Here is a 25089-nt window from a genome sequence, read left to right on the forward strand (position 1 = left end):
AGAGACAGAATTCATCTCATCGCATGGGAGAAGGCTCTCCGAAGCTTCGATTTGGAGGCTTGGGCTGGAGCTCTAGCTAGTTGGACTAGAAGCTAGTTATTCCGGTCTACTTGTTGGGCAGGCCGGCCCTCCTTCATCCCTTCGTTCCAATCCATCCAGACTACTATGGCAACCCGTACTAATTGCCCTTGCACTGATACCGGTAAGGGGAGCGTCGGCCAGAAGATAAGGGGAAAAATCGCACAGACTTCTATACAGGGGAAGGACCTTATAATTATAAGAAAGGAAAGATTTCAAAAAGCAGATTAGTTACTTCCAACAGGAGAATAAGAAAGGAAGAAATAAGAGTGGAGAAAAAGGGAAATGGAATTCTTCACAAAGGGAGGGAACGCAAGGGGGACAGCACTAAGAAATTGGAAAAGGGGTCAAAGGAAGGGACACATCTTGATAGGGCAACAACCGGGTATAGGATATGGAAAGAGATCAACATGTTTTCTCGAACGAACAGATTTACACCGTCAATGACAGCGCACCAAGGGAACAACGGACAATCACGGCAAAGGCAAGCACGAATGCTGCTGCCTACGAGACCCATCCAGGGGAATCTTACACTGCGCGCAGAGAACCCCTCTCACTTTAGACAGAGAGGGAATGACGATGGGTAGCCAAACCGTGAGGCGAAGAACTCAACCGCTATACACGAGGGAGCAAGTGGAAAGAGTAGAGCAGCACCTTGCCGTAGAGAGGGTCCTAGAAAGGTTAAGAGTTCTGCACCGGTTGGAGTGGAATAGGAATCTAAAACAGAATTCGAGCAATTGGCTTTAACGAACCTATTTCATTAGAATGATCGAAGAACCCGCTTATCTATAGAAAGAGGGAGAGAGAATGAGAAATCACTCGACTGTTAAGGAGAGGAGGGGAGAGTTCGACCGCCCTAAGCCAACCAGAACGGCAAAGAAGAGTTATATTCGGCGACCGGTAGGGAGAGGAGAGGATGGGAGGAGAGAACGTCGACCATAAGGGAGACAACAGTTACTTCGATGTGAGCAGAGTGCCCATTTCCTTACTTAGACTAACCTTCGTTTAGAAAGTCTCTCCCCTCGCTCTGACTCTTCCCATACTAAGACTTTTGTTGATCTACCTTTGACTTACTTCCTATCTCTACCCTTGATCCAAGGTAGCCGAAGGAGGGATTTTTACTAAGCTTTGCTGAAAAAAGTTGCAAACTTAAGTTCCGAAACTTTAGTCTTAACTTCGTTTAGTCAGAAGAACTTAGAACGGCGGTAGCAGGGAGAAAGGCAAGGTCACATCCTGCCGTCATAGCTTGCCTCCCATTGCTTCGTACGAGACAGAGAAAAAAAAAGAAATATAAAAAGAAAAATGGAAATAGTGAATCAAGATATATACTATCCTCTCTCCGGATAGATAGGCCCCTATGAGCGACTATGCCGATCTTTAGATGTTTTGGCCACGTGCGTTTCCGCTAAGAAGAAGAAGGTTTGGATCTTTAAACCTTAAGAGGATGCTATCGAATGTGCTCTTGGCACACGTGAGGGATGTGACCTATGTTAGGTCCATAAGATAGAACAGCTTTTAGTGTTCTATGATTCACCTCCGAATAATGAGTAGATAGGGAAGAGCTTTTTATTTTTCTCTTCATAGAAGACTGATGGGTGGAGCAAGAGGTCAAATTACTATAGAAAGAAGAGTTGTAAACTATAGGACTTCTTTTTCTAGTAGTAAGATTTAGGGTTTTTTCGTTCCTTCTCTTCGATAAGAATATCGATTTGAAATGATAAAAATGCCTCTTTATTCTCTTGTGCTCAGCGAAAGAACTGCCTAAGCATACTTTTTCGGATCCAAACTTCTTTGTTCTTTCTAAGTCTTCGTCTTGCATAGAAGAATGCAACTGTTGCAAAAACGGGTCTTTCAGTAGTAGGCGGCATCCCCTCTTAGTTTTAAGTAAGCGGAACCATTCCGTTTTGGTTCTTCTCCACATTCTTACCGGGCTATCCAGGAATTTTCCTATGATTTTAGAAACTGAAATTTCGATATAGAAGGATCTCCTTATTTCTGAATAGATTAGAGTATCATTTTCTTTAAAAGATATGAAATCACCTTGGGAAACTTGAAAAGAAGTAATGCTGACTATTACATTATTAACAAAAAGCCTTCGATGACTTATCGGCTGCCTTGCTTGAGGAAGAGTTTCACTAAAATGGAGACGAACCGGAATAACGTCCGATCTTGTTTCTGGATTGAGTGGAAAAGGGATATATGAAGTTCGTTCTGTTCCTCTATGCATCTCTGTGATGGGTAAATCTCCATGAAAAAGGGGCAACTTTCGTGTAGTTTGTAATTGGATGTAACTATTCAGATTTTTTCGAGAATAAATCATTCTCTTAATAGATCTCGTCTTGTTCCTCAATTTTCGAAGAATGCGGCGTTGTATTATTGTAAGTTTCCTGTTCCAAACATTTCCTTCAAGTAGACGACAAGTTTTAAATCTTAATGCGGGCATTCCTCCCTTACATGCATTTGCTTGCAACAGATTCTTACTAAGACCCCATAGACACGGTCTCGGTATCTTCACTGTTGCCCCTCTTCTCAAAGCCCTTCGAGAGGAAGATGAATGTCAATGTGCCATTTTCTTCTTTCCCCTACTATTTACTCTTCTCCTTCACTGCACACTTTAGATAGATGTTTCCATCCAATCAAAGACGGCGAAGCGCCTCTAATCTAAAGGCCAAAGAGTGCTCTTTGCGCTACTACGCATCCTTACTCATAGTATAGTGCAAGTTAGGTTTGGGTATAGCAGGACTTGAACCTGCGACCATTAGGTTAAAAGCCCAATGCTCTACCAACTGAGCTATACACCCCAAAAAAGATGTAGTAGTAAATAAGGATTGGTGCGGAAAAGAAAAGAGGGCGGCCCCTCTTCATCATATTAAAGGGGCGCGACTTTGTATGAGGCTCGTACTGCAGAGCAAGCGAAGAAAACGTAAGGGCGCGCGCTAGCACTCCTGCAAGAAAACGGCCTAGCTAACGCGCCCCTTATTGAAAAGTCAAGGATATTGAATGATCGATATGAGAAAGAAGCGCTCAAGCATTCGAAGAAAGCCGGCCTTACTCAACAAGCACCTTTCTTAGCTTAGTAAGGTTGCTTGTTTCCACTCATTGAAGATTCTATCTACAAAAAAAGGTCAACGGGGGGTACTAAAATGGCTCTCACTGACACCATCTACGAGAAGGTGAGGTCGTCTTTATTTCCAGCCGCCATACGGTTCGCCTTAAAGCCTTAAAGACGGAGAAGGGGAGGAGCAGTTATCTATGTAATTACGGTCTTTGTTGGCCGGGGCGAGCACTCTCTTTTCTTTGTAAAATTCCATCTTACCAAACAAGACTGACTTCTTACCAACCCGCGAAGGGTTGTGAGGCTGGACCAGGTACGAATAATGAATCTATATCTGTGCACGGAAGGGCCGGCGGCCGCTCAACTGTTCGAGCGCAATGCAGTGGTATTGGTTCCGATTCGACAAAGGTAGAATGCCTGGTCGAAGGTCCAGTACAGTAGGTAGCAGGCGTGTTCGTTTTGGCTCCCGAGCGAGAACGAGAAAGAGGCGATGCACCATCCTTGCTGCTACGTACGTTGACCTTGACTTGACAGATTCATCCAATTGAACCCAAACTCAAAGGAGGACCACAAGCTCGGGGCTCGACGAAAGAGAAAGTCTCGGCATTAAGAAAATGGGGTTAGCTGTGAAAGAGGCATTCATTTTTTCATGAATATTCATAGCTGAGTCTACTAAAAGAGGGACCAGCTCATCGTAGTGATTAGAGGACACCTCTGATCGTTCACCTCTAATGTGACACATTCCCTCCCAGTTTGATCAACGGGATCAGTCGGCTAGAGAGCGGGGCTATTCTTCTTCCGAGGAGACAAAGTAGTCTCTTGTACTGACCGAACCCTCAGTTCGGAGGTCTTCGTCAACATGTTACGAAGCTCCAGTCTGGCGGTCAACTTGATGCGGGAGAGGCATGAGTGCAGTTCGATCTTGTGGTGTATTCCTTTGTAGTGAGTAGGGCCTTTTTCTCGTTGATCAGTTCGCCTCCGCTCTATTGAAAGGTCTCCATTCCTACGGCGGTTTTGTCAATGAACCCGTGGATAAGTAGGCCTTTCTTGCAGACCGATCTTCTGCCGAGTTCCTTCCTTCGTAGTCAAATCTGATGATACGCTTTGGCGATGTTACCTACCAAATAAAAGGCCTGCTAGGTGATTGAAATCGCTCAGGTCAGCGAGGACTCACTCACCTACTCCTTATCTAATACTTTCTTCTATCTACTGAATTAAAAAGGCGACCCGCCGCGCCGGGCTATAAGATAAGAGACAGCTGTTGTACTACTTGACTGGTAAGAAAGAGCTTCCGTAAGAACTGGAAGACTCTTGTATGTACGGTAACCCTATCTTCCGCTACTGGTGGACTGTTGCACATAAAGGCCGACAGAAGCAACCTTTCTTAGCGCGCTTTTCAAGCGCTTAGCTTCTGCTATAAAAAGGCGGCAAGGCCATAAAGTAAGTGAAGTTGCAAGCCTAAGCCAAGAAGGTACGAACGAAGTGACAGGCCCTTTTAGAGAGAGGGGGCGGCTTTCTTGTGGTAGTCATTGCGAACATCTCTCCTCTTCTCTTAGCGTGCACAGTTTGCTTACGCCTTAGGCACATCTATCTTTCTTAGTTTCACGCTGGCCTAATGAATTGAATATGAATAAAAGTCAGTCTTTTAGTAAGCATATATAAGCAGCTGTTTAGTGTATAAGCAATTCTTTAGTGGTCGCACCGGTACGATGGAGGTTGGTTGAAGATGATGTTACGCGGCGTTCAGAACCAGTCTTGAAGTGAATGAATTAGAAAGAACGAAGAAGTAAGGAAATGAGACGACTCTTTCTTGAACTATATTATAAACAGACCTTCCCCTCCACACCAATCACGAGTTTTTCTCCATTCCTCTCATATATCGTCGTAACGCCCTTAATGCTAGGTTTTGAAAAAGACTTTTCATGTCATTCCCATTTAGGTCCGATTCGGATCCCTCCGTTGTTTCCTTTTCCTTCCGCACCTTTTCCTCGAAATGAGAAAGAAGATGGTACACTTGAATTGTATTATTTAAGTGCTTATTGCTTGCCAAAAATCCTACTTCTACAATTGGTAGGTCACCGGGTTATTCAAATAAGTCGTGTTTTCCGTGGTTTTCCCATGTTACAACTTCCGTACCAATTCGGTCGATCCGGAATGGATCGGTTAAACATTCCATTAGGGAGCCTGGTCTTGACTTTTCTGTGTGGTATTCATTCTCGTTCGGCTCTTGGAATCACATCCAGCAGTGGTGGGAACAGCTCGCAAAATCCAACCACTTCACCTACTTCATTGCCCCCAACCCTTTCTCGTACCTCTATTGAAACAGAATGGTTTCATGTTCTTTCATCGATTGGTTATTCCTTTCCGTTCGTATCTCTTTCTCCAATTTCGGTCTCGATTAGTTCACAAGATTGAATGGCCAATTCTCCTCCGGACCCTCGATTCGATTGTTTTCCAAGAATGTTGAGTCGGGTATGTAAGCCATGTATCTGGGAGGAACTTAAAAGAAGGGCTTTCGGTTTTTTTCACCCCGTTTTGTGGTCTTGCAGCTATTTAAATAAATAAGAATATAAAATTATATATATATATATATATATATATATATATATATATATATATATATATATATATATATATATATATATATATATATATATATATATATATATATATAATAAGACTTTTTTAGAAGAAAGATTCTATATATGTCCAATCCCCAGTGGTGGTGGGACCAACCAAGATGTATGTCGTCCAACCCAACCTCAGACTCTTTCTTCCCGACCTATTTGACTCTCTGGCCGCAGTTATAGTTATTTAGGTGGTATCCCGAGATTGAAGAGATCGAATTCCTCCGGGGAACACACGAAACAAAGATATGAACTGGGTAAATAGAAATGGAAAAGAGATGTTTCCAATTCATCAAAATGAGAAGCTTTTTCTACATCCATATGATCTACTAAAGTAGATCGGTATTGCCCATATAATAAAAGCAGATCTTGGTCCATGGAATCCCAAGAAGGTAAGAACTCCAACCTGTCCGATGCTTCTTCAGCCAAATACGATATACAAGTGGGACCTGCACTATACGCAAGCTGTGCGAAAAGCCGCTTCTTTTTTCCGGTTCTGAAACAACTTGGGCGAAATAGGGTTCTACCGGGAAACCATGGATTTTTTAGTTTTCGCCATTGGTTACTGGTTGAGCCACTGGAATGGAATGAGATAAGAATCTCTGGAGATCTTTCCTCTCCACTTACTCGTAACAGGCTTTCCCTCTGTAGAAGACTTCTTCCGAATGGCATAATTGGGAGATTGATTCCTCGATCTTCAAAGAAAACTGACTCCTCCTACTCCTTCTTCTCCTTTAGGATAGGATCGTCGTTGGTCCTTCTTTCACTAATGATCTAATGATCTCACCATTTTCTAGTAGTTCTCGCGAACGCGCGAGGGACTATCCTTTCTATCGCTTGCCCTTTCTTTTCACTCTCAAGACAAGGCTCTCTCTCTTTTATAAAGCGAAGCAAAGCGCATGGCGCTGAAAGCTCAATAAACACAGACGAACACGATGCAGGGCATAGCATAAATGAAACCGCTGATCATTTCATAAAACATATATGCTTGACCTTTCTCGATGCTTTTTTTGGGTGACTCACCAACCGACCCAGCAGTGATCGATGACAGAATGGTACGAATAAATCAAAGTCATTGGATTTGGTAGTTCTCCATGGACTTCTCTCTTTAGCCCTTTGTATATGTTCATAAATGGGTGTGCACCTCCAGATGGGCGGGGGCCGGCCTCCCACTCTCTTATCTTATGCAGCATTTATTAGCGGTTGGGTGGATCGTGCAATAAGCCTCTCTCGACCCTCCGTTTCTCATACGTCTTTATGAAAGCCTCTCGCCTTTCGAGATCCGGTCCATCATCAACTCAGTCAGATCTTCTTGTTTGCCCGCTTTGATTAGGCTTCCTTTAATGGATTTGATCGGCATTTCGTGCCTGCAGTCCTGCTGCATTCGACCTTTTATCAGGGTAGCGTAGTAAGGTTAGAGGCGCAACTAGAAGAGTTGGCCCTATTTCTCTTTTTTGATCAATTCGATTGCAGTCTCCGAAGTCCTTCTTGATCGATGGTCCCCATTAGCATTAGTGCTAATTAGCAGCCGCTTTTTTTGGAAGGCGAGATACTTATGTGTGACCGCGGATTCCACGGTAGCAGTAGTTCTAGCTCTACATTAGGAGCAGGGGGGCTCTATCTAAAGGAGGTACGGACCCCTCCCATAGTACGGTACGATGCAGCTGAAAAACTTAATAGGCTACCGCGGCTCGCTTCGCTTTTGTTGCGGAGCTCACTGCTTTTGGAGTAGTGCTTGCAGCTTGCTGCTTTCTGTTCAAGCGGAGCTTGCTGTCTACTCCACGAGTCGCCACAGCTTTGCCTACGCCACTTGTATATAGACAACAATAGCGCCCAAGATTTCCCCTTCGCGTAGTTCATTGAACCTTCCAACTTCACTCCGTGGCCTGTGCTAAAGAAGCGTGTCTTAACTAATTCCTTTGAACTCATTTCACCTATTCTACCTCTCGATATCTCCTCACCTTGCACCTTTTCTTTCTTTTCCTCATCCCATGATCCTTTCCCATGTCGTGGAAGTGAGCTCCTTCGTCGCTCCTTCATTCTTCATAACGACTATAACCAAGCTGCCAACCAATAAAGCAAGCACCTTCATGGACTGAGACCGTGGAAGCTTCATTAGCACCTTAAGGCTGTCTTTATCCTGAGAACCCTCGGGAATATTCAGAGACTCGGCTAATGCTTCTAGGCCCACATTCGGAGACAGACCAAGCACCTCTCTTACCCACTCACTATCTAATAAACCGGACTGGCTTATTATCTGAATGAGATCGGAAAGAGAGGAGGTAGCCCAAATCTTCCAATAGGCGCATATGAAAGGTTCTGAAAGAATTGAAAAAGCTCTGAAAAATAAACAACCCGACCTGAGGAACTACCAACAACGGAAGAACTAGCAACATCGGGAGAAACCGTTTCTAACCTCAGCTTCACCCCCTTCCTCGGGATTCTTTCTTTGATGATATGCCCTAAGCCCCTTTCAGAAGACCGAAGTCATTGGTGCTTTGCATAAGGGGTAAGAGCGCCATAAAGACTATTGGTACCTATCATAGACTTGACTCATTTTATGGGCTTGAATTCCTTTCCCCGAGTTAGAGGGGTTTTCTGAAGGTCTTCCTCAAGGGCCACTTGGTTCTCAAAAAGACTGTTACCCCCGGCCAGAGTAGAAGTAGGCAAACGGATGTTTCTGGGGGGAACTACGGGAGACGGAGACAGGTGGTTAGGCGAGATTCTAACTTCTGGCTCATCGCAATTCCATTTCTTAAAGTGCAAGTCCAGTTTTCTCTTTTTATGAAAGTGAAAGTCAGGTTAGCCCCTTCTTTCAATTCCAAAGATGCTCTCAAATTGCTGTTCAAGATTATTTTACCCTAAGGCTTCTCGCGGTCAGGCAAGCATGGCAGAGCGTAGCATGTATCCAGCCATCCGAACTACTTACTGAAGGGCAAGCACCAACGAATTACTCACTTCATTCACAGCGCGGGGGAGAGACAGAGAGGGGTCAGTAATAACTCACAGTCGGGGTAAAAAGGTCCTACTTCCTTACTCACTCAAGTCATTGCTTTGACCGAACCATAGGCCGAAAAGAAAAGATTTTTTAGATACTTGTTACAGGCCTGACCAAGAGCGCAAAAGAGCTTTATTTAGAATTAGAGTAAGGGCACGCCATTTGCAATGCCTTTTCTTGCTTTCGATAGGACCCCCTTCCGACAGGAGAAAAAAGATTACGCCAATGCCAATTGCCAATGATATAGAGTTTCTAGCGATTACGACTATAAAGGGTAGGAGATGAATTAAAGAATCGTACTGCAACTGCTGAAGAGAGATCAGAGCTAGTACTAGAGGAAGCGATAGCGGACAAAAGAGCTCAGAGAGCAGTGCAGCTAAGCGGGAAGATCTGTGATCTATTTGAAAGAGCATATCGCAAAGACCGGTATATTGCACATACTGATTGATTGATTGTATAGATTGAGTCTCAATTAGAGAGTTATGATATATCTATAGTACCCCCGCCGATGAGACTTTCCAGCTCGAGGCTAGAAGCTACCAACACTTTAATACAAACAAAAACAGAAATCGGAATTCGTGGGGCCCGAGGCCTTACAGAAAAAGATCGATGAATGATTAAGCGAGACTTTGCCTTAGAGACCAATGAAATGAGACCAAGAAGCTTTATTACACAAAAGTTCTTTGAAGACCTTTTGCTTCTGCTTCCCTGCTTACTATTGCTATCACCTCAACTGCTTTGACCTGCTCACTTAGAGTGAAGATCAATAATGGGCGGAAAGGAGTTCACACAAGACCACAGAGCGAGAGAGAGAGCCTTCGCTTACCTGTTTAACCGTGCCCTCCTATCACACCTATCTCCCTTTTCCTTCAGTCACATCCAGTCTCAGTTCTGCTTCCAACTACCGAGCTTGGACGTATAGCAAGATTGAATAAGAGATATGGCATACGGGAATAGTATATGAAATCACAAAGGCTGGAAAGAGACTGGAGAGGAGCGTGGAAAATACTTAATAAAGCACCTTAGCAATTACTAGTAATGCCCCTATCGACCTCAGTCTTGTTTTTTGCTAGCTTTAGTCTAGAACTAGACTATCTCATTAAACGTCGAATATCCCTATGATGCTAGCCAGTGAAAAAGGAAGGAGTCTACTTCTTTGCTGGCTTGACTCCAGAACTAGTAGAGGAAGGAAGCGATGATCGGTCTATCCCATTAAGCGTAATCCCGCTAGCCAATGAAAGGACTACTCTTCTTGGACTGTGAGCGACGACACCAGATCAGAGCTAAGTGAGAGACGATAAATGCGATTAAACTGCTTTATAACTGCTCGATTTATAAGTCTTGCCTAAGTCCTAGACTTGAATGAAGCAGCCTGGCTGAAAGTCGTATTTGCTTTTGCTTTTCTTGTTCTCTTTTCTTAGTTAGGCCCAAGAAAGTACAAGATATAGCTTGACTAATATACTAAGATGATAGCTAGAGACTAGAGATGAGAGTGCAGGATCTAGATTTGTAACAAATATTCGACTTTGCTTATGCAAATTGTTGTGTACAAAAACCAAAGAATATCGTCGATGGGATACAAAAAAAGAGGATCCTACTTCGCTCATGCACCGTCTTTTCACCCTCCTACCGCTGGTAAAGCTAGCAGTCTAATAAAATTTCTGCATGTTAAGACAGCACACTAGTACATTTTCATTGACCACTGAGACCAACCCCCAAGCCCGGTCTTTGAACTAATAAAGATGGCATAGTAGAAAACTTGAGACTGACTATCATCGCGCTTGAACTCCACCCAAGAGAGTTCCCCGGCTTCTCGTGATGAGCGCAGCGCAGCAAACGGTGTTTGCGCCAGAGGAGGGTGGTGAGAACCGTTGAGCCATTGGCTTGCTGAGCTTTTCTGATTTGGGTTTCTCACCCACATCACCGAGAGGAGGGCTTTTTTCGTTATAGAAAAGAAAGGTCAATGAAAGGATTCAGTAATGACGCCATGCATCACCATTGAGTGCTGTGCTGAAGAGAAAAAAACCGAAAAAAGTTCCCCACATTGGGAGAGAAAAGAGAAGACTGCGGTCAATGATCAATTGTGCACATCCTTTTTGGATGGTCGGCTTAGAGTGAAAGCATACGAACATAGACTTTGTGACTGACTTCGCCGTATAAGCATATCTTCACTGAAAGTCATTAGGGCTGCTTTTGCCCATGCCATGAATGAGAGTGAGTCCAGTCCATCTTCTTTCCCTGGATATGTTGTGTCCTCTACATTCGCTTCGTCCTCCGCCTCTACTGCGCAAAGATTTTGATCCCCCGTTTAGTGAGTCGTGAAAGCACCTACCTTATGTTTAGACGTATTGGTTTCAGTGAAAAGCCAAATAGAGAGTTTTGCGTGTGCCTGCTTTAGTAAGAGTAAGGAAAAAGCTTGAAAAGCGTACTTGCTTTAACAACGGAAAGAGGTTCCTTCAGCGGTTCAACTTTAGGTCTCGGTTCAGGTGCTTTTCATGATTGTGGTGTTTGATTGGGCACGGTCGTTCCTGTCCTTACTTAGAGGTCAAGTTGCCACCTGTCTATCGAAGGGGGATTTCCCAGCCTATCTCGGTATATGTTACCGAAAGAAGGAAGAAGAATCTAATTATTTCCCTAATTCTGTGAGAAAGAAAAACCAGTTTGTTAGAGCTGGGGCAGAGAAGCAATCAACAGAATGGGTCCCTGTTGTTCACAAGTGAAGGCACTGAACGGATCAAGATCTCGTAAATTCATTGTCTTTCTTGTTTCAAATCAGAAAGAACTTCTTTCGCTATTGAAGCCATGCCTGAGCTGTCAGCTTATTAGCATCCCTCTTCTGCATTAGGAATTGTCCGAAAAGGTTCGATTGAATCCCATGCTTTCATGGTCCCTATCTCTGCCCCGGCACTGGCCGACACGTAGGTCTATTCCGCGCTTTCCTAGGTGCGCATCTCCATCTACTAAAAGTAGGGGTGGTTGCCATAGATAGATTGGGTCATTCGTAACCAGAGCAATAACCGATGCTACAGCATAAACTAAAGCTATACGTGGCGGCCCCTAAAGGCGTAACTGACAGGTTCTGTTTTATCTGCCCATCCGAGTCATCCCGTACTCCAAAAAAGCAGAGGTGAGGTCCGGAGAGTGGGACGGATCTACCTGGCCAAGGTGCCAATGTCAAGTGGTTATCCGAAGTGTTGGAATATGCTCTACCTACGGTACCTAACTAGTCTTTCTTTTCGGTAAGTAAGAATACATTGACCGATGGAGAAGAACCCCCGAAGTAAACATAAATGAAGGGGCATACCCCACCCCAGGCAACCAAACAAAGAACTCAAGACACTCCCCGAGCTCTAAAATAAAGAAACTAACCTATGGAAAAAATTATTGAAATTAGATTACGATTACAAAGGCTAAAAATAATCCAAGTTTCTACGTAATCAAAAAGAGCCTAAGGATTAACCGAAACTAAGCACATACTAAGCCCAACAAGACACATTGGCCTAGATATACATGAGGCCAACTGAAAAACAGGTATACACATCAAATAAACTAGGATGAAACATAGGATTCGGTGGATGATTCGGCATCCTTTATTAATTGCGTATATAACGGTAGCCCTTCCTAAATAGTTTTTGAGTAGGCTAGGAAAGAAAGAAGAAATGATAGAGCGAAATGGGTTGGTTGCCCAAAGGGCTATCTGATCTGATCATGGGGGGATAGCACAAGGGCTTAAGGCATTGGTTTGCTAAATCGACATACAAGAAGATTGCATCATGCATGGGTTCGAATCCCATTTCTTCCAGTCTTTTCCTACTGAACACTTTCCTGCTCAAGATAGGGTACTAGAAAGGGATCATACGAAGGCTATGTTCTTTTTTTAGATCTAGCCTGAATGACTCCTAAACTAAAGGTTTTCATTATATCTAAAGTGTGCAGTGAGGGATCTTTATATTATAGGTAGCCAGTCTTTACTTCACTCGACCCAAGCAATGCCCAAAGAGTCCCATGCCTTTCTTGGTCGGACCAAGCCAACTGGCGATTTCCGACAAGTCTTTCCTAATTTTTAGAGCAAGAAGCGGAACTACAGGAAAGCTTTCTTTATCTTTATGAATAACCAATTCATTTTCAAATATAGTTGGGAGACTTTACCCAAGAAATGGGTAAAAAAAATGGAAAGATCGGAACATGGGAATAGCTCTGATACCAATACGGACTGCCCATTTCAATTGTTGTGCTTTCTTAAATTGCATACCTATACAAGGGTTCAAGTTTCGATCGATATTTGCGGAGTTGATCATCCCTCTCGAAAACGAAGATTTGAAGTGGTCTATAATTTACTGAGTACTCGGTATAACTCACGCATTCGTGTACAAACCAGTGCAGACGAAGTAACACGAATATCCCCGGTAGTCAGTCCATTTCCATCAGCCGGCCGGTGGGAGCGAGAAGTTTGGGATATGTTTGGTGTTTCTTCCATCAATCATCCAGATCTACGCCGTATATCAACAGATTATGGTTTCGAGGGTCATCCATTACGAAAAGACCTTCCTCTGAGTGGATATGTGGAAGTACGCTATGATGATCCAGAGAAACGTGTGGTTTCTGAACCCATTGAGATGACCCAAGAATTTCGCTATTTCGATTCTGCTAGTCCTTGGGAACAGCGTAGCGACGGATAATTCAGAATCAGAATAGGTCCAGGGGACAAATCAATAGGAAATGTAATTTGCTTCGTAAGAAGAAGAATTCACTTCTATGAAAGACTTTCACGGGAATTGTCTTGATCGTCGGGTATCATTTTAAAAGGCTCGTCACTTAGACTCTTCATCTTAGCTTGTAGCTGTTCGATTGTCCTCTGATTCTGCTCGGATCTTGTCCTGTGATGAAAAGGAACTGAGCTTCTGACAATGCCGATAGGAAATGAGATGATTACTAGTTGGAACTTCTATCCCGATTTGGCCTTTGGTCCGCTTTGTTGGGGTTTTGAGGGGTTTCTCCTTAGCGACCTATCAATATTAGCTTGGTACTTTCGCACGATCGGTACAAGCATCCGGTAGAGTTCTAGAGGAAAACCTATCCGAAAAAGTAAAGTGCAGTTGATTTCGCTTTTTCCTTCTTGTTTGGCAGGAGCAACTCCCCGCATAGAGGTTTGTTATGGGCATCGAGTGTGAAAAGTGTTGGATGGGACCGATAGCATGAGAGCATGATCCCCAAGCTTCTGATACGAATGAATAAGAGACTGAAGCATAATTTAATTACCAATTAGACTAGTAGTAGAAGACTAAAGCTACTGAGCTAGCGAGTTAGCGCAACAACTTACTGTCTTGTTTTCTTCGCTGCTTATTTTTTTTTTTTACAAAAGATTAAACGAAAGCGGTTGCTAATGCTTGTAGCTTCTTCTGTCCTTAGTCAATTTTGGACTGAAGCTGTTCTGACTGCCGTATCTTTTTTGAACCGAATACCTTCCTCTGTCATCTCTGGTCTGTCTCTTTTTGAGAGAAGATTTTATACCACGCCTGACTATGAAGAGCTTCGAGTCTATCGGGAGAGGATGTGGTGGTAACCCCCTCTCGTCTAGAGCCGGGCGTCCAGCCGTGTAGGAAGACTCACCCTAGCCACTATAGCGACCCCACCCCCAACTCTAGCTGAGAAGCACCCTCCATCCACTTCCCCTTTTCCGTGTGCCCAAAAGCCCGCCCGGTTTATGAGCCCATTTCCGATTCCCTTACCCAATCTCATGAGAAGCAAGCCCAGCAGGCCCTACCTTAAAATGTCCCCAGACAGCCAGCCCTCACCAGGCTGCTAGCATTGCTAAATGCTCCTCCACGAAGCAAGCTCTCCCGAATACGACAGATGCGGAAGTGGGGAAGCCGGAAGTGGCTAAAGAAGTCGGAGGAAGAAAGTAGTTGGACAACTGTATACACGAGGGTACATTAGTCTTCTGGGAATTGGCAACATTGACAGAAAGGGGAAAGGGTAGGAATACACTTTTTTAGGTGTAGCTATACTAAAGTAGTTGGCCTAACCTTCGGTTCCCGTAACCAAGTTTTTCTTTATCATTCCTTATGTACTTTTTCTTACTTCATCCATACTTTTTTACTTTTTCTGAAGTGTGGGGCAAACGACGCCCTCTACTTCTACTTCTAACTAAAGGCGAAGAGCCGGCATTGCAAGCAAATAGAGAGCCTCCGCCCGTTTGATCGGTTGCGAGCCGGAAAGCGTACCGGCAGTTTGAGTCGCGAAAGGGCCGCTTGCTTCACTTCATTTTTCTAGATATTATTCTATATAATAATATATTCAATTCTATATCTATCTATAAACAAAAAATAGATATAGAATCTTTTTCTTTTTCCAATTGTTAATTCCTGGGGAGAGGAAGAAGCAGATAGAGCAAAGGCCTCCTCTTTCCGTTCACTCTTCCCGAAGTGAGCGAATTGCATGTAGAGATCCGTAGGGGCTTATAGTTTAATTGGTTGAAACGTACCGCTCATAACGGTGATATTGTAGGTTCGAGCCCTACTAAGCCTACCTTTTCACCTCCGGTGGCTTCTCTTCACCTCAGTCAAAGTACCCACCAGCCTGCAGATCTCAATCTAGCGACGACATCTGTAACCACACTGCTGCCGCTGCCCTTCGGGCACGCCTCCTAAGCTTATCACTAACCTACGCTCTTGCAGCATGCCCCCTTCGGGCAATACGGTGTAATACGCGATGCAGCCGAGCCATCGCTCTTCGATCGCTATATTCTTGCGATAGCGAGATTTAGCAGTAGCGAGGGGAAGGCGTTGTTCATACTCTAAGAGAGAGTAGATGCGAAGGTTCGGATCGAAGATCTTCGCGAGACAGCCCCCGGGCACCATAGCATGTCGGGAATAAGGGGGGACTTACTTCACGTAACCACTCCCTTGGGTGTTGCATAAGGACTTCCCCGGATTTTGTCAAAGCGGCCTGGAGAGGGGAACAAGGTTGGAATGAAGCTGTTGATGGATTCAGAGACCGTGTGACTAGATGGAATAAGGAAGTGTTTGGAAATATGAAATAGAAGAAGGAAATTTTATACCAAAGATTGGATGGCATTAACCGAAAGCTTGCAGTTGGCGCTTACTACCCTGAAATTGACAGACTGAGAAATGATCTCTGGCTTTAATTGGAGGGATTGCTGGCTCAGGAAGAAGTAATGTGGGTTTATAATTCTCGTTGCAATTGGTATAAACATGGAGATCGTAATACCCGGTATTTCCACTCTTTAGCTAGTGCAAGACGGAAGAGAAATAGGATTGAAGCTATAAAGCTTGATAATGGGGAATGGTCATATGATGCCAAGGAAATCATGGAGATGGGTACAAAGTGATTCGAGACTCTTTACACGGATGAAAGCGATCGGGATGTGAACTTCTCTTTTGGATGCACCTATCCCTCTATTGATCAGCACTTGTTAGTTGGCGTTGGGAGGGGAAATCAAGCAAGCTCTTTTCTCAAAGCCCCGATTGAATCCTTTTTTTCAAAGCCAGTGGAACCATGGTGAAATCCGTCTTTCTTGATCCTAGTGTTGTAAGACAGGTAAATGCCACGCAAATTGTTCTTATTCCTAAGGCTCCGACCATCAGAGATTTTCCATCAGTCTTTGCAACGTCATCTATAAGGCAAAATCATTACTAACAGGTTGAAGAGCATTATGCCCCTCGTTATAGCTCCGAATCAATGCAGCTTTGTTAGGGAGTACAGATAATATTCTTTTTGCGCAGGAGATCATTCACTCCATGAAAACATCTAAAGGGAAGAGAGGGTACATGGCCATGAAGATTTATTGAGAAAAAGCTTATGATCGCACCAAATGGAGTTTGATCTTCCATTGCTTGAAGGAGTTGCAGCTCCCTGAACACATACAATCTGTCATTCGTGAATGTATTTCCTCCCCGCGGATGAATCTCTTGTGGAATGGTCTTAGAGCTAATGATTTTGTTCCTTCACGTGGTGTCAGACAAGGGGACCCGTTATCACCATACCTCTTTGTACTGGCTGTTGAGCGGTTGGGTCATCTGATACAAAGTGAGGTTGATCTGGGTAGTTGGCTACCTTTTAGGCTGCATAAAAAAGGTACGGCCATATCCCATCTGTTTTTTGCTGATGACTTCATCTTATTTGCTGAAGCAGACATGGAACAAGCGGGTACTGTGAAAGCTATACTAGATGACTTTTGTGAAGCGTCGGGGGGCCTCCAAATCCAGGATTTTATTCTCACGGAATGTGCACCAAAAGGAGATCAGTGATTTTCTTTAGTTCCTACAAGGGATGCAAGCAAAGCAAGGAAATAAGTCCCTCGCCCGAGAGGCTACTTTGTCTTGCCGATAGCCTAGAAAGAAGAGGCATCACGAATTAAGAGCTTCCGACTAGAGGAAACACTTGTACTAGCAGAAGATACATTCGCTTTGTTCGCTATGATTGGATTTTTGATCTGGTGGTACATGGCGCCAGAACCATTACTACTGGCACCACGCGCGCTTAGCGCACCAGACCTTCCAACGGTTCCTTCAGTAGGGGAATAAAGTTGTCTTATCCCCCTTTTTCATTTTAAAGAAAGCATTGAAGAGGAGGTTTAAAAAAACGACTAGTAAGAGCAGGAAAGAAAACTCAATTGAGAGATGGGATTCATACCCAGGCAAAGGGAAAGCTAAAGCAAAAGGGCCAAGAAAACCCCTGCTGCAAGACCGGATCGGATGCCACAACCGGATTAGAAGCAGTTGAGTAGAAGAGACTAAGAATAAAACTTTGCTAGCTTTCGTTTTTTTGACACTTTTTATTAGAAAGAGTCCAGAGATCGGAAGGAACCTCACATAGGCAACTCCGATAGGCTCAGCAGATACGGTGGGATTGAAAGAAGAAAACGGCAATTCCTATCATCAAGAAACTAGGGCTTCGGCTCCATCAATGAATTAGTTTCCCCTATAATTGCTATTCTTAAAACCCTCAAAGAGCATTCTTCAAGCGGGGTACGCCTCAGGGCGAGACTAATCCTTCTTACTAAAGCATAAAGAGCCGCTCATTCAAATGTGAAGGGATCGGTGTAGAACTCAACCTCGAGCCTCGTGCGTATAAAATAACTAAGCAACTACTTTTAAGAATTAGCTGCGGATGCAGGTGCGTATGAATACTGAAAGAGTAAGGAAGTTATACGGGAAAAGACTCCTTGGTATGAAAGCTGGTAATTAATTTCACTCTGTATCGAGATGGTATACCCAACCGGATCTTCTTTCTCTGGTTTCAAACCCCCAACCGGTAACCAAAAGAAGCAAGCTTCGGTAGTGGTAGTAGCTTTAAAGGAATTGGTAGTAGGTCTTGAATAGGAAAGCTTTCATAATGTATGAACTAAACCCATGTTGAAGAGCTTGAATTCTTCAGTAAAGGAATCATAACTTGTTGACGCAGACCCAGATATAGGCTTTTCTTCGCCCGTGCATATGGCAGTTTCAGTCTCGTCCTGGCAATAGAGGGCGTGCCATAACAGGAAGGGCTATGGGGTTTGGAGTTTAAGCAGGAACTGGCCCAACCAAGCTTTGCACCTTTTGTTGGGGACAAGTAATCCCTTTGCTTTGTAGTTCTAGTTGCGGATTCCCGGATAGCTATAGTTTCACTAGCAAGTTTCGTAAGCCAGAAGAAGGCCAGTGGGCAGGAGGAAGGTCGGTCTGTCTGACCTGTTGATGCATCACTCTTTATACTACGATATTATTGTATTAAACCTACTTTCTCGGAATATCTTTTTTCACCCAGCCCAGCGTGTCGACGTCATCGGATGCCAACAAAAAAAAGTGTAACTATCAAGCGCTAAACCGGATCTAGACTATCATGGAAACAAGGAGAGGGCACATTCTTATCTGACCTGGCTGGGATCGTTCACCATAAAGGTAAGGGTCCTCGGGCAAGGCAGCTCACTCATCAACAACAAGTTCTGGATCAGATGATGCCCCTTTTTATATGGCTTTTTTTTCTGCTTCTTCTTTCTCTTCAAGTTCTATCGATGCCCAACTCATAGGGAAGCATGACAAGGGCTTATTCTCAACTATTTCCAATATCAACAAGGTAAGGCGAGGAGGCTCTTTAACTAGACCCCGGGGCTACGCCCGTTTCTGCTTTAGTAGTTGTCTCTATTTCTCTGGTACGGTTGTTTCTGTAGTTGCAACAATCCCCTCTTTCTTATAGGATCCATTATCCGGGATATTGACTTTCTAGATAAGGGGAACTAGCTCACTAGCCAATAGGAGTCTAGGGCGGAGTCGCTAAACCTTCTTTCTTCTTTTTCCGGTGAGTCGGAGACAAAGCACCTAGATAGGGGCCCGTAACGGCACACTTACTCTATGGCAAGAGAGAGAACATAAAGGGCATCAAGGGGGTCATCGGATCGGATGGCAAAAGCGCATATAGAATTGATTGATCTTTCTTCCTAGCCTAGTTCAATGATTCCATTATATAAGGGAACTTCTTTCCCATGCCCATGCCCGGCTGCTCGTTCAGTCATTCATTCCATTCTGTCTTAATTGCTTTCTAAAGGCGGTAATCACATAGCAAGGTTGCCAGGTCGTCTCTCACTAACAGAATTTCCTGAGGCTGAGTCTCCGCCCATTGAGGAGTCTCTTTTTTATTCTATTTCGACAGCTTTTTCTGTTTTCGTTTTTGGTGTCCCACCTATAAAGATCGATTTTCTAGTTGATGGATATTGACCACTAGTGGCACACTCGATAGATTCCTCATCTATACCTTTTGATGGGAAAAGAAGGTCTCGAGCTCCAGTTGAATCCGGAAAATAAGGTTAGGGAGTCGCACTAAAGGCGGAGGAAGAAGCCCCTAACGCGGTCAAGTCTTGCGCGGCATTATTGGATACGCCAGTTGAAGATGCCCCATCAATAGCAAGAAGAGAAAGAGCATACTCGTCTGTCTAGAAAGCAACCCTGCCCGCGTCGAAGACAAGTCTGGCATCGGATGTCTATAGTGCTTGAACAAGTCTGTCATCGGTGGGAAAAGAGTGAGCTCAATCTGTCTCTGGTGGCGCTCATGTTGGCAAATCCATATTGTAAAGCCGAGAGGTAAAGAGCTCCAGTGCATTTGAAACTGGTGATGTAGCTGTTGAAGCTTTCTTTGTGGCAGTCGTAGCAGTATAGTAGATAAGAAATCTCCTTCTTAGATATATGAACCGAATGCCGGGGCAGTCTGGACTAGATTGATTAGAAGTCAAGTAATCAGAACTTGAACAAGGAAGGGGACATGGAATGCCTTCTTTATCGCTCTCGCCTCTGAACCCAGCGTCCAAGTCCACACATTCATCGGATGGGGCTCACTCATCAACAACTAGGCCTCCGTCACGTTCTGTTTCTGAATCAGGTTAGGATACGGCTCTAGAAGCTTCTGCTTTCTTGTCTCATGAGAGGCCGTATAAAATGCTTTTGTGAATGGAGCAGCAGAAATAGCTACTAGATCGGGAAGTGCCTTAACTACGAAATTATCTCTTTCTGTCACGTAGGGAAAAGATGTTGAGGCTCCTTATGCTTTCCTTTCAAGTCGAATGTCAGAATCAGGTAAGGTAGCTTATGTCATAGGAACAACAGGTGGGGACCTAGCCCCCGGCGACTTAGGGGATAATACCTAGTATATCTATTATCAGGGATAGTGAACATGATAGAGAGTGAGTGCCAAAAGGCATTTTATGAAACTATTCTTTAGTCGCAAGGTTCTTGAACTCAGGCTTAGGCTTAATTTTATCCCGGAACTCTATCTGTTTAGAGAAAGAAAACCTAGTCTGTTCTTCTCCAGCGGAAAATGCCTTATTTGATTGCTTTTATATCCCTACTAGTTTCCCTCTGCTATATGAATCAATATAGGAGAAGTTGAACAAGCAAGGTAGGGAATGACTGGCACTACCGATCAAGTCTTTCAAGCTAGATTCCCTATTATAGTAAGTTCTTCTCCCGCGGGAATGGCTCTAGCATTGAAAGCTCGAGAGCTAATTCGTTAGAGACGTGGCAGACGCAGAAGTAGTCGGAATTGGTGTTGTGGAAGTCTTTGGGGCAGGCGTATCCGTAGGGGCCACTATATAGTAGGCAAGAAGTAGGCACAGGATAGCTCCTATTGATTGAATCAATCGTACGAGTGCTTGTGTTCATGTAAGGCCCAAGTCCTTATGCTTAAACTTCAAGTGATGCCCGGGAGTCAAGCAGTTATGGGAAAAGCGGATTCCATATCTTTATTACTAGTTTTGTCTGGCAGTGGAAGTATAGTCATCCGCAACAAGAGAGAGACACAGCGCGGTCGAGTGCCCAACTCTTTCATTCTTCGCGGTTGAGTCATCAGTGATCGTAAGAGAAGTGGCCTAGTTTATCGGATATCGGATTCCGTGCCTTTACCACTTAGCTTTGAAGTTGAATGCCAAATAAATAGGATAAGGCCTGGGCCAAGACGCCTTAAGTCATCGGGTGAAGCACCTGCAGATAGGGCACCTCTTTCTCCTTTTCTTGCCGGGAAGTAAGTAAAGATAGATTCCCTTAACTATGGTTCACCTTAAGCTTTCAAGCTCAACCTAGTTGTTCGGATATAAGACTTTCAGTCAAGAAGCAATCCCTCTACCTCTTCTACTATGTGAACGAAGACTGTGTCAAGTGAAGTTTCAACTAGGAATTCGTTAGCTCGCCTCAGCCAAATCATCGGAACTCTCACAATAAGGTACGGAAGTTTCTTCGGCAGTAGCCGCAGTTTATCCAATATAAAATGTCGTTGTAGCTGTAGTCGCAGTAGGGGAAAGTTAATCATACCTAGTTCAGTCTCCAGGTTCAATAGATGTCATGCCTCTTTATTCCTAGTTAAAGCGGGAAAACAAGGTCTATCACTCCAAGTGAGCTTGCCCTGGCATCTCTGTCAAGTGAATTCAAAACAATTAGAAAAAAAGTCCGTCTGAGAATGTAGTAAGAAGGTATCTATACCAGGCATCTCCGCGAAAGTCTAATTATCAAGTAGTTCAAACAAGAGAGGCAAGCGCCTTATATATAGGGCACTAGCGCTTCGCCCACCACACCACACTTCCTCGATCTCGCCATAAGATCTGTCTTTGATGCCCCCGAATCAATAGGCCCCACCGCCGCTCGAGGATAAAAAAGAATAACATGAATAGACAGTGGACGTCTTTGCGTGCTTTGCTTAATCTGGTTTGGTTGAGAAGTAAGGTAGGACAGAGCCGCCGTTTGAGCCCTAAACTATAGAGGTCGTTTCAGTGGGTGTCCAGTGAATAGAAAAATACCTTTACCAGGAACAGACCACCTTTTCTTTTAGACGATTGAGAAGTGAAGTTGAAGTCTCGAAGAAATCCGGGGAAGAAGTTTAAGAAGGTTCGGGAGCTACCCCAGTAGTAATAGGAGTTGTCGCAGAAAGTCTTTCTCTTTCTTCTTTATCTCAAGTCAGTTTGTAGAGGGATGGTACAGAGATAAAGACTTCTTTCACTCTATCTTCTATTTATCCTATATCTGCAGAAGCTGTTTTAGGATTAGTTGCGGGATAGCTATATAAAGAAAACCCGGGTAGCCGCAGCTTGAAAGTCTAATATGAAACTAGCATTTCGACAAGAGAGAAAACCCTAACCCGGTGAGTAAGAGAATAAATCCCCTTCCTTCTTTATCAGATTATGCGAACCCTGACTTTAGAGAAAGAACCTATTCGAAGGTAGTTGCAGTTTGCCCGGGAGTAGTTGCCGGAAAGGTGTCACCTTGTTTAAAATAGATCCGGATTTAATAAGTGTTCTTATTATAGCATATTCGAATTCATTATTCTCTGTCTCAGTCTTAGAACAACCTGGGATAATAGCCCCGAGGTAGCAGCTTGCCGATGGCATTGAGATAGATCGGTGGTTGGCTTACTGCTTGTTTATGCTTACTCCCACAGCAGCTGCCCCTTCTATCCCGTACTAAGAGACTTCTCCCACAAAAGATCGATCGAAGGCCCAGGAAAGTGAGTGCCGCGAATTCCGTTGCCAGTCAAGATCAAGAGTTGTCTGCTCCGGGTAGGGCTCGCTCCGGGAAAGGAAAGCTTTGGGCGGAGAGTTCTTCGCATTGAGTGAGGGTAGCTTCAGAGACTCATTCATTTTCATTTAGAGACTCAATGGAAGCTGTTTATTGTTCTAAGGAATGGGATTGAATTCTCTTCCTTTAGGAATAGAGTAGGCAGTATAAGTGGTTTTCTCTTCTAGTCGATCTCTATAAACAAAAAGGCATGGGCAATAACCCGCATCATATGCTGTAGACCAGTGGGCACCCCTCAGCCCTCGGATTTGGCAAATGCAGCCAGAGCCGCCTTAGCCTTACTGGCACCTCCGAGAAGTCTACCGCATGTTCATGATGTTCATGCGCAAGCAAGTGTCAGCGGCTCATTCTGAATAAATAAAAGAAAAACAATCGACTTAGGGTATGGGTTCTGAAGAGGGCTTCTCCTTTCGCAGTTTGGTCTTCTTCCGATCCGAGGAGCTCAGGGCTCTAAGCTAAGTACTTGCGCTTCGTACCAATATATATTCTCGTTACAAAAAATGAAATGATGAAGGGGCGGGTTGGCCTTACCTATATTTGATAATATAAATGGGAATGCGGCCAGTCCAAGATCCAAGATTGGATATACAGTAAAGATCTTTTGGCAGAAATCAAAGACAAGGGTCTGAAATCTGAAAGAGAGGAGAAGGAATTTTAACAAAAGGGCGACTTCCTGATTCATTCCACATTTCACATTCCCCTGGGGTACCCCCTTTGCTACTCGTACTCGTAGATTGAAAAAATTCTGTCAGCTTCGCAGTCGGGCACTTTCCCACTTCCTTTTTAGCTTTGTGCTTCATTACTAGTCCTAAGGCATCTTAAACACGAAAGACGGGGACCAACCCTCTCTCTCTATCTGAGACATCTCAGCGGTAGTTCTTCTCAATCAGCGACCTAGCCACGTGTAAACAAGGAATTTCGTCAATCTAATATTATCTAATAGTAGTAGAAAAATAGCATCGGTGTCTATTACTATTAGAAGAGTTGCCTCCCCCAGATAGCCTAACCGAACAAAAACTGAAACTCTCAGGAAATAATCAACCTAAGGCTATTTGTTATGATTGGTAAGTTCCCAGCTTCATATATCGATTTATGCCTTGATAGACTCCTTGAGCACCCTTGGAAAGAAGGAAAGCGTTCATCCCAGACAACTCCGCAACTACAAGACGGTATCCTCTCCTTAGCGTAAAGCACCCCCTTGGATTCATCCGAAATCGATTCCGATTCAACCGCAAATGCTCTTTCCAACTCCCTCAATAAACGCTAGCATGCAGCTCCCAGAGCTACCATGAGGTAAGAGCTCTCACTAAGCTTCCAAACCAGGAGGACTCACGAAGGGGTCCAGGATAGGCAAGAAGGGAGGGGCAGCCTCCCTGAAAAGTAAAGAGCGGGTTGTCCCCTCTTCAACATTTCTACTACTTCCTTGTCTCCCCCTTTTCAGGGATCTCCTTGTTCTCTTTCAAAATTTTCCTCCATACCTTCGCCGCCTTCTTCATCATGTTGTTCTATCCTTCAGGGATGTTCGGAAGGTGCCCGGGCCTCCTAAAAAATCCTTCCGACAAGAATGCTGCTTGAACATTGTAAGACATTGAACCGTCCCGCTCTTGTGAACACTGATCATAAGTGGCAAAAGCCGCCGGAATCCTCATTTTTTGTCCATAAGCTCTCCTCGCTACTGTAATAATTTTCAATTTATTTTTTTACTATACACTGGCGCAGATGATTGCCCCCATCTATCAACGGGGGACCCCCCGAAAGGCGAATAGGAAGCTTCAAGCGATCTGGGATCCCACCTTTGATCGAGATGAAGGTGTAGTTTTCACTAGGAATCCCAGGGTTGCCGATCAGGTGAAGTAGTAGTTTCTGGGCACAAAGGATTCACTCGCGATTATAGGCCCGCCAAAGGGAAAGTGCACAGGTCTTCCTTCAAAAGAGACAAGGTTTTTCATTGCCCGAGCAATGAACGTAGTTCACGATGGGCGTTGGGGCCCCTACCATTAGTTGTCTATAGGGATCTGGGATTTGGTATTGAATCAATCCTTAACTTCGTTTAGTCACTTCAGAAGTCATATTCAATACCTAATTCTATTGAGTTGATTCCATCCCCTTTACTTTGTTTACATTCAGTAACTGCTTGCTGGTGTCCATTCAGGTCAGGAACTCCTGCAATAGGCAGCTACCCTCATCAAACTAAATAACACTACTCTCATCCCTCGCCCGAGAGGCAGGAGAGACCTTGAGTCCAGGCCGTTGCATCACCCTCACCTCTGATTCGGT

General features: G+C 44.2%; 1 protein-coding gene, 1 non-coding gene and 1 pseudogene across 2 annotated transcripts; 1 reads left to right on the top strand and 2 right to left on the bottom strand.

Moving 5' to 3' along the window:
* Positions 1–2806: 2806 nt before the first annotated feature.
* TRNAK-UUU (transfer RNA lysine (anticodon UUU)) lies at positions 2807–2879 on the bottom strand. The gene has a single exon. It is a non-coding gene; the product is annotated as a tRNA-Lys (tRNA).
* Positions 2880–5876: 2997 nt separating this feature from the next.
* LOC145139847 (putative mitochondrial protein ymf1) lies at positions 5877–7116 on the bottom strand. Its single transcript, XM_079073545.1, has one exon. The coding sequence runs from the start codon at positions 6430–6432 to the stop codon at positions 5944–5946; it is 489 nt and encodes a 162-aa protein (XP_078929671.1). The 5' UTR covers positions 6433–7116; the 3' UTR covers positions 5877–5943.
* Positions 7117–24376: 17260 nt separating this feature from the next.
* Positions 24377–25089, top strand: part of LOC145114450 (uncharacterized) — a 1546-nt pseudogene continuing 833 nt past the window's right edge.

This window comes from Lactuca virosa, chromosome 1, assembly GCF_052849685.1.
Source record: "Lactuca virosa cultivar CGN04683 chromosome 1, Lactuca_virosa_CGN04683_v6, whole genome shotgun sequence".
In the NCBI taxonomy this organism is placed as follows: Eukaryota; Viridiplantae; Streptophyta; class Magnoliopsida; order Asterales; family Asteraceae; genus Lactuca; species Lactuca virosa.